Genomic DNA, 15674 nt, shown 5'->3' with positions numbered 1-15674 from the left:
GTAGGTGGGGAACTTTCTGGGATGGGAAGTGGTACCTGGAGAAGGATTGCTAGGGTTTGTTGGTATATTCTGCCGGGCCTTTATCCTCTCCACCTCCTCCACATGCTTCCTCTCTTTTTCCTTCTCCTCCTCCACATGCTTCCTCTCTTTTTCCTTCTCCTCCTCCACCTGCTTCCTTGCTTCCATTTCCCTCTTGTGGGCAGCCTCCTGTACCTCCTTCTCCAGCCGCATGAGTTCTATCTGTCTTTCATGTTCCCTTTGTTTTCCCTCAGCCTGAAATTTGGCTAATTCCAGCTGTAGTCGAGCTGCGGATTTTGTCATCCTAACCTCTCTGTTTTTAACTAACTTTACACCCGAGGTTTAGAAATAAACAAACAAAACTTGGCTGTAAAATTTTGCTGTGCTGGAATAGAATACCTATTCTCTGATAGTGATTGTCAGCCTACAGAAAAAGACAATTCCCTTGTCTCTGCTCTGGCCCCAAATTAAAGCAAAAAATCTCCAACTACTTGGAAACCTGCTTACCCAGCCCAAAGAAAAAGCAAATGGGTAGAACACACACCCCCTATTTACATTTAGGAAGAAAAGAAAAAAAAAAACCTCTGGGTTGGAAGACTGTGAATTTCCCCGCAGGAGTTAAGTACCCTGCCTCCAGGCAAAGAAAACCTGCAATTCACAAAGGTAATCCTCTTTTGTCTCTGCTTGGCCACAAAGCAGAGAAAAAACAAGCTGCTTTCAGTTTCAGCTGCTTTCTGGACTTCCTTTCCAAAAGGAAAAAAAAAATTCCTTTTTAAAATCTGTATTTCTAGTTCAAAAAATCTCAACTGGATCTCAAAATAATTTCAGGTTAATCCCACCACTATGCCACCATGTCAAGGTTCCTCCCCCACTCTGAACTCTAGGGTACAGATGTGGGGACCTGCATGAAAAACCTCCTAAGCTTATCTTTACCAGCTTAGGTCAAAACTTCCCCAAGGTACAAAATATTCCACCCGTTGTCCTTGGACTGGCCACTACCACCAAACTAATACTGGTTACTGGGGAAGAGCTGTTTGGACGCGTCTTTCCCCCCAAAATACTTCCCAAAACCCTGCACCCCACTTCCTGGACAAGGTTTGGTAAAAAGCCTCACCAATTTGCCTAGGTGACTACAGACCCAGACCCTTGGGAGGATTGTTCATTGTTCTTAAGATCCAACACTTGCACCCCCCCTTTCCTGGGAAATGTTGGATAAAAAGCCTCACCAATTTGCATAGGTGACCACAGACCCAAACCCTTGGATCTGAGAACAATGAAAAAGCATTCAGTTTTCTTACAAGAAGACTTTTAATAAAAATAGGAGTAAATAGAAATAAAGAAATCCCCCCTGTAAAATCAGGATGGTAGATATCTTACAGGGTAATTAGATTCAAAAACATAGAGAACCCCTCTAGGCAAAACCTTAAGTTACAAAAAAGATACACAGACAGAAATAGTTATTCTATTCAGCACAATTCTTTTCTCAGCCATTTAAAGAAATCATAATCTAACACATACCTAGCTAGATTACTTACTTAAAAGTTCTAAGACTCCATTCCTGGTCTATCCCCGACAAAGACCAGCATATAGAGAGACACACAGACCCTTTGTTTCTCTCCCTCCTCCCAGCTTTTGAAAGTATCTTGTCTCCTCATTGGTCATTTTGGTCAGGTGCCAGCGAGGCTACCTTTAGCTTCTTAACCCTTTACAGGTGAGAGGAGCTTTCCCCTGGCCAGGAGGGATTTCAAAGGGGTTTACCCTTCCCTTTATATTTATGACAGATGGTGAGGGTTTTATTCTTCCAAGGGTTTTCAAACAGTGTCTGGTCCAGGGACAGTGCCTCAGGATTTAACATCAGAATTCACTCTAGATTAGTTTAAGAAAATGGAGAAGCCAGTGTCCTTCTACCCAGAACTCCAACTATCTTTAGATTAAAATCCCAAAATTTGAGCTGGTTCTCAGATTGTATTTTCTTGCATAGAAAGCCATTAGTTTGTCAGCTTTTAGGATACAAAGGTTAATTCTTCTCTCAGACCAATTTTATGCAAGTGTAACACCATTTACTTCAGTGAAGTAAAATCTTCTCATACTATTGCATGATCATAACTGTAGTAATAGTCTTGAACAGCGAGAAAAAAGGAAAAGAAAAAGATGTCCATTGCACCTTGTAATGAAGGTTCTTGTGGTTCTTGAACATGAATGGATTTAAAGTCCAGTTGCATCCTTGGTAATGCAAAGATGGTTTCGGTCTCATGGTTGTAACTGGATCCTCCTCTGAATCCACTTAACAAGCTTGAGCTTTTCACTGTTGTGCTGCTCTCTGTGTTATTAGCATCAACGTTTCGAAGCAGGTTTAGTTCTATATGGATAACAGCAAATGCTGCAATTCAGCAATCTTTATTAAACAGCCTTATCAGCATTTAAGGAGACAGATTTGCAAATGTTCTAACCTAATAATGGTTTTGTTTTTCACTGCAACATGGTATTTCAATTTCAAGACCAGTCTCTCACTCCTAAGAATGTCTGGGCTGAGAACACTCTAGGACAGTGGTTTCCAAACTTGTTCTGCCACTTGTGCAGGGAAAGCCCCTGGTGGGCTGGGCCAGTTTGTTTACCTGCCGCGTCTGCAGGTTCGGCCGTTCGCGGCTCCCAGTGGCTGTGGTTCGCTGCTCCAGGCCAATGGGAGCGGCTGGAAGCGGCACAGGCTGAGGGATGTACTGGCTGCCACTTCCAGCCGCTCCCATTGGCCTGGAGTAGCAAACCACGGCCACTCAGAGCTGCGATCGGCCAAACCTGCGGATGCAGCAGGTAAACAAAATGGCCCAGCGCGCCAGGGGCTTTCCCTGAACTACCGGTGGAACAAATTTGGGAACCGCTGCTCTAGGAAGTACATTTATTCAGAGGAAAGGGTAACGTCTCAAATCACTCCCACAGCATCCTTGGTGCATTATTCTGTACTCCTTACTCCTTCCAGATAATTTTACCTCACTAAAGAGAGACTACTAGGGCTGATACCTCTTCACTATACTCATGTTTTCTATTACTTTAAGAACGTGATCTAAAGAATGGATAGAAGACTGACAAATTATCATTTTGGTTTTTTAAGCAGTATACATATACAAGACTTTTTCTAACGGTTTCTTTAGAAACCACCATTTTAATTAAGGTTTCAAAACAATCTTTGTTGCAATCCCCTATTTTCAAATGCTTGGAACTTAGCACATTCACCTTAATTTTGGAAACTGAATGTGAAGATACTAATAATATATTCCCAATTATAATAAGTGTGACCACATTGCTGCACCCACCCCTCCACTCAAAGGAATAGTTCCAAAACTGGTTGAACTTTGAACCTTCAAGTTCGGTAGATAAACTGTTTTGAGCAGGAAATAAACTAGTTTTGCAATAAGGCTACATATGTTTAATAGCCAGGACTGCATATAAGCAGTGAAAAATTGAGTTACAGTAGAAACTTAGAGTTAAACACACTGCAGGAATGGAAGTTGTACATAACTCTGCACAAAACATTATGGTTGTTCTTTCAAAAGTTTACAACTGAACGTTGACTTAATACAGCTTTGAAACTTTATCATGCAAAGAAAAAAGCTCCTTTCCCTTCTTTTAGTAGTTTATGTTTAACACAGTACTGTACTGCATTTGCATTTTTTTTTTTTTTGGTCTCTGCTGCTGCCTGATTGCATACTTCTGGTTCAAATGAGGAGTATGGTTGATTGGTCAGTTCGTAACTCTGGTGTTTGTAACTCTGAGGTTCTACTGTATTAGCTACACACTTAAAGATCAAAACAATATCCATGTGTGCACAGCTTGTTAAGTGCATGGTGCTTAAAAGTCTGATAAGCCTGAGGGATCTGATACTTGTAGCGCCAAAGGAGAACTGGGCCAGAACTCTATCTAGGTTTTTGTATTGCCCCATACATAGAATCCAAGTATCTGTAAGAGTCTTGCTGTGTTAGTCAATCTTTGGGAAGCCCAAAGTCCACTCCAATTTGTCTTGGATTTCCAGGGTGAGGGGAAAAGAGAGAACCTTTTAAAGTGAAAGCTCTCCTCTGCTTAAAGTTCAAAACTCACTTTTATTCTAGCATTACTTATGTGAAACTCTGGGGGACATGACCCAGTAATGGGGTTTCAAATAAGTGAGGTATGGATTATAGGGGTTCAGCTTTTGTAGAAACATAAAATATCTATTCTTCTGAGCTCAACTCCTCTTTTTCCCTTTTTAACTTCAAGTCAACATGTTCTGCAGTTGATTGGCAATCAGGCCAGAAATTAATGAATATGAATCTAACCTTCATTCCTTGTAGCAGTAACATAATTGAACCATTCTTTCACACTTGCAACCCCATGTGGTGGGTTTTCATGGCGGCGCCTTGTTATCTTGGTGATTGTTGCCATAGGACTTTCTAGGGCTCCACAGGGTTTGGTGACCATTGTATTATGACCCAAATGAAAGTCCAGTGTTTGTACAACATATGTAGAATGCTCACTAGAACCTGTGTCAATGTAAAAAAAATATACATTCTGAAGAGAGTAATAGTATGATAGGGCTTGATCCTCCTATCACTTGTACAAGTATACTAGTAAACTGATAAGGTAAAGCTAAGGTAAGTGATAGGAGAACTAAACCCTATTTATAGACAGAAAAAGATTTATCAGAACAAGAAGGCTGTCTTCCTACTTTGGCAAAATGAAGTCTTCAAATAAAGGACGAATCAAATATTATACTCAACTAGGTGTTTTCCTTTATGCAACAGACAAAGCAAGAGGCGATATATTCTCTCTGGTACACCACCACTATTTTAAACATGTAGAAGCCTTTTTGGGAAAAGAACAATATTGATTCAAAGTATAGGAAAGGTGCTTTGCTTGGTTAGCGATGGTCAATTATGGTTCAAGAAAAGGTTCTAAAGTGAAGGATGCATTAAGGCTTTAGTTACCATCTTCCCAAATTTTTTGTGCTTCTGTCCAAAATGCAATGTTGGGTTCTTCAAGGTGAAACAGTGCCCAAGATTTTGAACGGAAATTAGGTCCATGGAAGCATGCCAGTGTCATGTGATTTCCATGCAAGCTCATAGATCCTCCAAACTGCATTCCGTCTTCTGGTAAAGGAACCTGAAATAAGGATATGTGGCCCCCAGATACTACCTTCAAAACCCCTGGCCAGTGACGATGATGCGCTGCATCCAGCACTAGAGGAAAAAACACAAATATAGAAAGGTCCTCAAGCATGACTGTGAACTTTACAGAAGTGGAAGATACAACTGTAAAATGCCTGCTGGAATTCTGTGTCTACTGAAAATCTGACTCTGGCTATACTAACTTTATACAGTCTATTTCACTTAAATTGCTTCAGCCTTGTCATGTGCAAAGACGGTGGAGATGAAAAAAAGTATCCAAAGAAACATACTTGAATATCAATAAAACTCATATTTCTTTTGTTCAGATTAGGAGGTGCCCAAGTTCATGTCTGACAGGAAAATAAATGGCTCCAGCAGTGGCTATTGCTAGTCTTCATGGAGACAAGTCTCACAAAACTGACCAAATAGCAGGTCTTTTAATTGCTTATTACCTACTACTATGGGACTCTAACCGGACTCCAACCTTTGATTGGGGCCACTAGGCATTACTGTACTACAAATAAATAAGAATAAGCAGCAAAGATTAATACAGAAAATTGTACTGGTAGCTCAAAGGCAACCCACACATACAAACGGTCAAAATGGATTCAACAATTACATAAAATGAATAGGATAGTCTAAAAAAGTCAGCAATAATAAAGAAATAATATACAGCTTTAAGGTTGGTTAGAAAGTTAGACGAGAAACATGAACCAAATATATCAGAGTTGGAGGGCTATCCAAAAGGGCATAAACCTTACATTTACTGAAAAAGTTTACTCAAAATCATTGACAAGGATCACATATGCGTGGGGAACACACTCACTATATGTGAGCTATTCAAACCAACAGCCAACACACTACAGCATAACCTTTAGCAGTAACATGAGAGACAAGAAAAAAATGCAGCACTGAGGACTAAGGTCAATGATGCAGGTTTGGAGGAAGTACTTCCATAAAAAAATGCAAAAAATTAACGTACAACACGAAGAATATTATGTACCTATTCTCGGAAGCAACTCTGGCCAAAAAATTACAGGATACAATTTCCACTATAGCAGAAACAGTGTATAGTAATCAGTGGATTAAATTACGTTGAACACCATACAAAAGAGACCTCTGATGATAGTATTCTCCTTTGATTTTTATAACTTGTTCCTTCTTGTCCCGCCCAGTCCCAAACTCACCATCCACATATTTTAACTGTGGTACTGAATATCATCAATGTAATAACTACTGTTGGCTAAACAGATGTATAAAACTGCTAGTTATTAGAACATACAGAATTCCAGTGAGTACGGTGAAGGCATCCTGATCACTCTAGGATCAAAAGAGGGATACTAAAATGACATGAAATGTTCCCTGTTCTATCTGCCTTGTGCACTAGCAGTATGTTGAAGTAGGTATACACCAGATATTTTTAAATACTATATATTTTAAAATTCCTTGTGTAGTAAGGAAGTCCCTAGATTCTTTATTGGTCATTAACAACTTCCATGTTTGCTTAGGAGAAATGGGACCCTCACACATCAAAGTGTTTAAATGAGGGCTAGTCAAAAATAGAATACCATTTTCATAAAAAGCCTTGGAAAAAAAACAAATATTTTGCTTGATATTTTTCTTTTAAATATTTTTTATGAAAAATTTTAAATGAACATTGGTTTAATTTGAATTTTTTGTAAAGGCTTTTAATTTTTTGGGGCCCCCTCCCCACACTTTTTCACTTCTTTCCCCACTGGAAAAAGGAACGGGGCGGGGGGGAGAGGAAAATAAACCTTTGAAAACCCAAAACCAAAAAGGTTTTCAAAATACAAGAGTTTTTGTTTTAGTGGAAAATTCATTTTTCATCTAAAAATCTGATGACAAAATTATCAGCCAGCTCTAGTTTTATATTTACCAAAAGAGTGTATATTCACAAGAAGAGCCCTGAACTTTATTTTTATAGGCTATCCATGCCAAAAAAAATCTGTGGCAGATGTACTGAAGCTTTAGCATGATATCTTGTTACACTAATATTAATACTTTAAAATTCCATGGGACTCACTCTCACTCATTAGTGTTTGCAATAGTGGAAACTAATTCTGAAAAATCTCACCTATAAATGGTACTATATACCTAAGCTTTTTATTTTTATAATACATACATTGCTCATGTGAGCTTTTCTCTATATTAGCCACTGTCTTAGGAGGAAGATAAGGAACAGGTCCCCAGGTAGATAAAGCCCGTTTGCTGGTATCAAACTGCTGAGTAAAGAACTCCTGAAGCTTCATTCCTATTTTTATCAGGTCTGGGGTGGTTGATCTTGAAATCATCACTTGAAAGATATCCCACTTCAAGTCTCCATGGACAAATATCTCACTAGAATATAAAAAGAGTAAGAATATTCACCATAAATTCAGTTTATATTTGATTCAATACAAAAAAGTGACTTGTTTTCACTTTCCTAACCTGCATTATTTTAATTTTAATTTATTTTTGTCATCAGATATGATCTAGCAATCTTTTATGAAAAAAGCATATGTACTTTATTCTTTTGGATGAGAGAAATGGACAGAACTAGACAGTGGAAACATTAAGTACAGTAAGTAGTATTACCTTTTATCAGAAATACTTGAATCCAAGGTATTATACAGATTAACTTTCCATTCATCCTGCAGTTTAAGATCTGCATTACTGAAGATTCCCATAAGGATACTGGACCCCATATAGTCAACACGTGCTTCTGTAGAACCCATTGTAATCTGAATTTTGTGACTGGGTTGCTGGTTTGGATGTTCAGAAATATGAGCTGAAACAGAATAATTCAATATAGATATACAAGATGTTAAAAATAAGGGACCAGATTCTCTAATGTATCCTGACCCCTTTATGCCACTCTGGTGGTGGAAAGGGACTGGAAAGCCACTGAACTGTCCTAAGCATTGGGAAGTCCCCAAATTGGTATAGGACTGACATATCCAGCTCTTACATCATCTTTCCTGCAGTTCCTAGCATAGGGGTGTTTGAGGAGCTATAGGGTACATTGGAGTGCTGTGTACTCTTCCAGTTTCCAACTGGTAGAATACTTGGGGGCCACAGTCAGCCAGTGCAGGTTAAGAGCAGCCCTGGCCCTGAGGCAGAGAACCATCCCAGAATCAGGGAATTGCAACTGACTCCTGGACACCCTTTCCTGCTGCCAAACTTTGCCCAGTGGACAATGGGTGCAGCAGGTGAGATTCTAGGCCAAAGTCTGTTTATATAATTAAATAAGTTCACATAGGAAAATTTTGTATTACATATGTGCTTTTGGCTTTTCATATTATGTAAAAAAACTGACACTTCGGAACACTACACTTCTGTAGAATACTGCTGCACGGGTGTAATTCGTAATGGACTTTGTATCGCGAAGTGTAAAACTTGTAGTCTTTCCAACTTACCCACCATCTCCAAGGTATTAACATCTATGGTACCTCCAACCACACCTCCTCTAGAATCCAACTGTGATCTTCCCAGACCAACAGACATGCTAATTTCACGGTCTCTGTTACTACCAACAGATAAACGTCCTTGGCTTTTCAAACCACTAGTAGTCCACCTGAAACGGAGATGAAAAGCGGAAATGCATGAGTACTTTCAACACTTCAAACTACAAGGTACCATTGTAAGCAAAAACTGTTGAGATATGCATAGTTTCTTGTTTTACTGCAGAGTTGTTTGAGTCAGTGTTTGGGGCAAGAAAAATATATTTCCACAAATAAGAAAAGCCAAATGACAAAATAGTGCTGTTTCAGAAGGAACAGACACTTAAGGTGTGAGGACAGGTTACTGGATGTAATTCTTCAGCAGTGATTAGGCATGCGCCGTCTGTTGATGAGGTGCTTCAGAGCTGAAACTTTCAGCTTTGGAGTATTTCAACACTGGAATATGGAATGGGCAGAATTGCTAAGAGCATGGATCTAGTATACTCTGCGGTAATCCACCTGTGGAGAATGAAGCTCTTTACACACAACATTTGAAAATTTGGCTCCAAATGAAATGTTGCTTCCCCCAGCTTCTCCACAAAACAGAAATAATATAACGTAAGAGGCTTGGGCCTAAACCCGGCAGAGAGAAAATCCACCTTTCCGCAGCTTTGTGCCTCTTATAAAATGGTATTCTGATTTTCCCACATTGTCCTATATTGGCGATTTAGAAGCTGACTCACTGTAGAAATATCTAATATATCTAATATAATGTAGTGTTCCTGTGGCCAGTGGCCTGCCAAGGATAGAGCAGACTATACTTTCCATAGGGCACTGAGGCTACCTCAGATCCTAATTTATGTCAAGTTCCTGAAGTCTGAGTGTAGCCTCAGTGGCCGTTAACACTTACAGTCAGTTTCATTTCAAGCAGACCATAGGTCAGGAGATCATACAACACTACATTCGTTCACTAAGGGCATTTAAAGTGGAATGGCAGGATTTAAAACTATAAAAATACAAAATCACCTAGAACAGTGGCTCTCAACTTTTCCAGACTACTGTACGCCTTTCAGGAGTCTGATTTCTTTTGTGTACCCCCAATTTTCACCTCACTTAAAAACTACTCGTTTAAAAAAATCAGACATAAAAATACAAAAAAGTATCACAGCACACTATTACTCAAAAATTTCTTACTTTCTCATTTTTAAGTTTATAATTGTAAAATAAATCAATTGGAATATAAATATTTTATGTACATTTCAGTATATAGTATATAGAAAAAAAGTCATTCTCTGTATAAAATTTTAGTTCGTACTGACTCCCCTAGTGCTTTTTATGTAGCCTGTTGTAAAATTAGGCCGATATCTAGATGAGTTGATGTACACCCTGGAAGACCTCTGTGTACTCCCAGGGGTAAGCGTACCCCTGGTTGAGAACCACTGACCTAGAAGACAGCAAGTTTTAAATGTTCTTGGGAGACAACTGTTTAACAGACTTTTCCCCCAAGCAAATTAAAATATCAAACAATCTGCTAAATCACCAATTTTTTCTACTTACGTAGTATTGCCCATTACATTGCTCATATTCATTTGGACATTTAATTGTTTCAAATTCATAGCAAACACAACCAGAGTTTCCCATGGTGTCCCCTGCTGACTTGCAGCTTTATTTGATTTATTAAACGGTGTTGAGGTTTTCGAGAGTGTATCTAAAAACAGAGGAAAGTAAAAATTGAAAAAGGTATTCCCTGGAGGAAAACTTGTAGGTTTTTAACACTAAAAGATATTAACAGAAGACAAAACTGCCACGAGACTTAAAAGCACCACAGATGGAGAGGTTACTTACCTTACAGTAACTTGAGTTCTTCAAGAAGTTTTGTCCCTGAGGATATTCCACTGCAGAATGTGTGCATACCCATGTGCTCTCAACTGGAGATTGTAAAAAAGCAGCATCCATGTGTCTGTACAGAGCAGCACCTCGTGATCCCAGACAAGGGCATATAAAAAAGCATGGATCTGCTGCTACTCAGTTTCTTATCAACCATGAAACCAAAGATGCCGCAGCAACTGTATATGCCTATGGATGCTCCACCCTCGGAGGCCCCCAAGTAGTAACTCAGTGTGGAGGAGGGAGCTGAGGAGGCAAATCCAAAATAGTTTGGACAGCTGGGCTACCAAAGGTAGCATCAGCTCTGGAAGCAGGTAAGATAGCATAATGCTTGGCAAACATGTGAGCTGAAGACCAAGTTGCAGTCCTGCAGATCTCTGCTATGGGAACATCCTTCAGCAGGGGCAACAGAAGTGGAATGACACCCAGTGGAGTGTTCTATTGCTCTGCGAGGGTGTTGTATCCCAGCAGTTTTATAGCAGGTAAAGATGCAACCTAAAACCCATTTCAGAGTCTGAGTGGAAATTGGCTATCTATTCTTTCAGCAAAAGATACAAAGCATCTTGCAGAAGCTTTGTAGGTCTCAGTCTAGAGGGAGAAGGTGACAGCCCTCCTGATGTCTCGTGTGTGTGCAGACTAGTTTCCTCTCTGGAGGTGTTCTGCTTTGGATAAAATACTGGTAAACAAATTTCTTGATTAATACAAAATTCAGTGAGAACTTAGAGAGGAAGTGAGGATGGGGACACGGTGTAACCTTGTCAGGGTAAAAGACGGTATATGATGGGTCTGCCACGTACACCTTGACACCCTCATTCTTTTGGCTGAAGCAACAGCAACCAGAAATGAAGTCTTAAGAGAAAGGTGGAAAAGCGAGCAGCTATTGGCATCTCAAAGGGGAGGCATCTCAAGGCATTAAGGACCAAGTTACGGTCCCATCGGGGAGCAGGGTTCCTGAGAAGAGGAAACAAGTTGTGTAAGCCCTTAAGGAACCTAACCATGGTTTGCAGTTAAAGACTGAAACCCCCTCAATAGGTAAATGGAAGGTCTTGATAGAGAGCAGGTGCACTCTGACTGAGCTAACTGACAAACCTCAGGTCATTAAGTCTGATGGGTAATCTAAGATTTTTGAGAGTGGAGCATCTGAGGCTTGCAAAGAATAGAGGGAAGACCAGGAATGGAAATGTTTCCACTTCTGCAAGTAAGTCTCGCAAGTAGGTGGTTTCCTGCTAGATCTTATCTGACGAGAGCTTATCTGAACAGCATAATTCCACACTCAAGAACCATTGAGGAGCCACCCCTTGAGACAAAGGACTGGGATGTATCAGGGCACCTGAGTTCCTCTCAAGAAAGACTTCCTGTCTCAGGAGATGAAGAGGTGTTGCCACGGAGAGGTGAAGGAGGTCTGAGTAGTACACTTGTCTTGGCCATGATGGCACTATGAGACTAATCCTTGCTCCTATTTGTCTCAGTTTGAATGATGTTTTGAGGATCAGAGGTATGGGCAGGTAGAGTTGGGCAGGAAACCAAGGTGTTGTAGCGCATTTTCCAACACTTGTGGTCCTGATGAAATCTGCAATTGTATTCTGGGAGGCTGGGTACATAAAGCACTGAGATTTCTAGATGATGTGAGATACCTTAGTTCCACAGTCTTAGCGACTCTGCTGATAATAACTGGGATCTTGCTTCCCCTTGATGGTTTATATTGTACATCGCTGCCTGATTGTCCAGCATTACCCTGGATATTGTAAAGGAAGCGCTGACAGGTGTAATGAAATGCTCTTAGTTCTAGGATGTTCATGAAGAGTGCTCTCTTTTGTGGGGACCATTTGCCCTGTGCAGTGGCCTCTTGTAGAGGGCACGCCCAACCCAAGTGAGAGGCATCCGTCATGAGGAATATTATATATATATTTTTTTTAAGAGTGGAGGATGTGAAAATTAGGATTCCACTTCAGTGGGTTCTTCCAGCACCTGAGAGTGTCTGTATGTTTGGAGGTACCATGATTGGTTTGGAAAGACCATTGGTTTGTGGTACACACAGTCCTCAGGCAAGCCCAAAGACATCTGAGGTGCAGACTTGCAACATAATGCATGTGGAATCATGCAACATAATGAATGTGGAAGCCAATGTGTGGCCTAGGAGTTGTAGGCAGGTTCTTAGAGTTGTTTGTAGACTGTGCTGTAGGGTAGATGTTAGACTGGACATAGTGGAGAATCTTACCTTGGGAAGGTAAGCTCGGGAAATTAGGGAATCTAGAGTGGCTCCGATGAAGACTATCTTAATGTCAGTGTTTTTAGATTAATGCAAATGCCCAGGGATTGAAACAGCATTCGTGCCTTGAATACTGCCAATTGAACTTCTAGAGCTGATTGACTCCTGAGGTGCCAGTCATCCAAATATGGAAACACTGCAATGCTCCACCAACACAGGTGAGCTGGCACTGCTAAAAAGACCTGGTAAAGACCCTTGGGGAGAATGAGGATTTGGTAATGTTTTGAGTCTATTAATCATAGAATATCAGGGTTGGAAGGGACCTCAGGAGGTCATCTAGTCCAACCCCCTGCTCAAAGCAGGACCAATCCCCAATTAAATCATCCCAGCCAGGGCTTTGTCAAGCCTGACCTTAAAAACTTCTAAGGAAGGAGATTCTACCACCTCCCTAGGTAACGCATTCCAGTGTTTCACCACCCTCCTAGTGAAAAATTTTTTCCTAATATCCAACCTAAACCTCCCCCACTGCAACTTGAGACCATTACTCCTTGTCCTGTCCTCTTCTACCACTGAGAATAGTCTAGAACCATCCTCTCTGGAACCACCTCTCAGGTAGTTGAAAGCAGCTATCAAATCCCCCCTCATTCTTCTCTTCTGCAGACTAAACAATCCCAGTTCCCTCAGCCTCTCCTCATAAGTCATGTGTTCCAGACCCCTCATCATTTTTGTTGCCCTTCGCTGGACTCTCTCCAATTTATCCACATCCTTCTTGTAGTGTGGGGCCCAAAACTGGACACAGTACTCCAGATGAGGCCTCACCAATGTCGAATAGAGGGGAACGATTATGTCCCTCGATCTGCTCGCTATGCCCCTATTTATATATCCCAAAATGCCATTGGCCTTCTTAGCAAAAAGGGCACACTGCTGACTCATATCCAGCTTCTCATCCACTGTCACCCCTAGGTCCTTTTCCGCAGAACTGCTGCCTAGCCATTCAGTCCCTAGTCTGTAGCTGTGCATTGGGTTCTTCCTTCCTAAGTGCAGGACCCTGCACTTATCCTTATTGAACCTCATCAGATTTCTTTTGGCCCAATCCTCCAATTTGTCTAGGTCCCTCTGTATCCTATCCCTACCCTCCAGCGTATCTACCACTCCTCCCAGTTTAGTATCATCCGCAAATTTGCTGAGAGTTCAATCCACACCATCCTCCAGATCATTTATGAAGATATTAAACAAAACCGGCCCCAGGACCGACCCCTGGGGCACTCCACTTGACACCGGCTGCCAACTAGATGTGGAGCCATTGATCACTACCCGTTGAGCCCGACAGTCTAGCCAACTTTCTACCCACCTTATAGTGCATTCATCCAGCCCATACTACTTTAATTTGCTGACAAGAATACTGTGGGAGACCGTGTCAAAAGCTTTGCTAAAGTCAAGAAACAATACATCCACTGCTCTTCAGTACAGAAAGCACTTGTGGGAGGAGTGAATGGCTATATAAAAGGTGGTCGAGGACGACAAACTAATTGCCAGGATTTATGGATGGAAATGTGGTGGCTAAGGTTATCATCCTGAAGTGCTGTGAAAGGACATACATGTCCATATTCTTGAGATTTAGAATTGCCTTTCAGCCTCTGCTTCTCTTGGGAACCAGGAAATATTTGGAGTAGAACCCTCTTCTGATGATGGGTCCTGGTCGCCTCAGGTACCAAGGGGCCACACAGTACCGGCTTATGGTTTTGCAGTGCCTGTGAGTGATGCAGGACCAACAGGTGCTGGTGTTTCTACCAGGCTGGTACCCTAGAGTGCCTGTCACTACAGGGAAAATACCTGTGGCAGGTCTGGAACGCTGAGGATTTTGATATAACCCAGGAAGTGCCATGGAACTAAAAACAATAAGTTCGGGAGGGGAGACCCCCCCCTTTCAAAAGCACAGCATTGTATTAAAACCTAATATAATAATTAAAATAAAATCTGAACTAACTAAAAGAATGATTTAACAGTGAGTGAGAAAAGGTGGGAAGCAGAGAACCGTGGATATCATAAATGCACTCTACAGCAGTGGTCTCCAAACTTTTTGGCTTGCGCACCCCCAGGGTGACCTGCTGCAGGCACGCCGCCAATGGAAGCAGACCGGAAGACCTGCTGCAGGCGGGCCGCTGGAGGGGAACACCAGCCATGGATGTGCAGAGCTGCCAGCGAAGAAAAAAAACGGCGGAGTGCTGTCTGGCGGAGCTACTACTGCTGTGCACCCCCTGGGATCACCTCATGTATTCCCTGGGGTGCACGCATCCCAGTTTGGAGGAGACTACTGCTCCAGAGTAGCACACTGCCTTTTTTTTTTTTTTTTTTTTTTAAAACACATTCTCTGGTAAAGGGTGCACGTGCATGCGCGCATCCTATGGTGGAGTGTCCATAGGGCATATACTTGGAGAACTACAACTAAAGATTGCCGAAAATTAAAACATTTACAGTTTACTTTGTTGCCTTAATTATCATGAGAATGAAATCATTCATTTCTCTATTTTTATGAACACTGTCATGAGAAAAAATAAATAAATTTCAGGTCATCCATAAAATATAATAAATATTTTAAAGTCTTACAGATTTTACACATTAAATACTGAATCTTTGTATTTCAGAAACGGCAACATACATGTGGAGACCAGTGGAGCAGACAACTTTTCTGACAAAGAGATCTAGTCTTCTATAGTCCTTTTCCCTTGTGTTGTATTAGAAGGCCCTGGCTACTTGGATCTTTCTTGAATAGCTACTAAAATAAGTCAGCTTGTCCCTGGATGCAAATAAAAGTATTCCAAGCCCTTGGGTGGAGCTTGGTACTCTCTATTTGCCCTCTTGGAAGTGGCAGGTATTGATGTTGGAGTATGCCACAAGTCTTTTGCAGGATTAACAATCCCTCAATAGACAATGGTGAATCTACTAGACGTGGAAGGTGGCAGATTACCAGCGGGCCTGTTCCCT

The 15674-nt window shown here is 41.1% G+C and overlaps 1 protein-coding gene across 15 annotated transcripts in view; it reads right to left on the bottom strand.

Annotated features, from left to right (window-relative positions):
• BLTP1 (bridge-like lipid transfer protein family member 1) overlaps positions 1-15674 on the bottom strand; it is a 246599-nt gene that overhangs the window by 7443 nt on the left and 223482 nt on the right. For all 15 annotated transcript variants that reach the window (XM_073341054.1, XM_073341048.1, XM_073341041.1 and 12 more), the window contains 7 exons: positions 10151-10301; positions 8570-8727; positions 7749-7941; positions 7297-7511; positions 4974-5225; positions 4326-4529; positions 2183-2377 (listed from right to left, as the gene is read on the bottom strand). In XM_073341054.1, coding sequence (XP_073197155.1) covers positions 2183-2377; positions 4326-4529; positions 4974-5225; positions 7297-7511; positions 7749-7941; positions 8570-8727; positions 10151-10301 — 1368 coding nt within the window. The remainder of the gene's footprint in view (positions 1-2182; positions 2378-4325; positions 4530-4973; positions 5226-7296; positions 7512-7748; positions 7942-8569; positions 8728-10150; positions 10302-15674) is intronic.

Source organism: Lepidochelys kempii, chromosome 4 (genome assembly GCF_965140265.1).
Source record: "Lepidochelys kempii isolate rLepKem1 chromosome 4, rLepKem1.hap2, whole genome shotgun sequence".
Taxonomy (NCBI): Eukaryota; Metazoa; Chordata; order Testudines; family Cheloniidae; genus Lepidochelys; species Lepidochelys kempii.
This window is presented reverse-complemented; position numbering and strand designations above follow the sequence as displayed.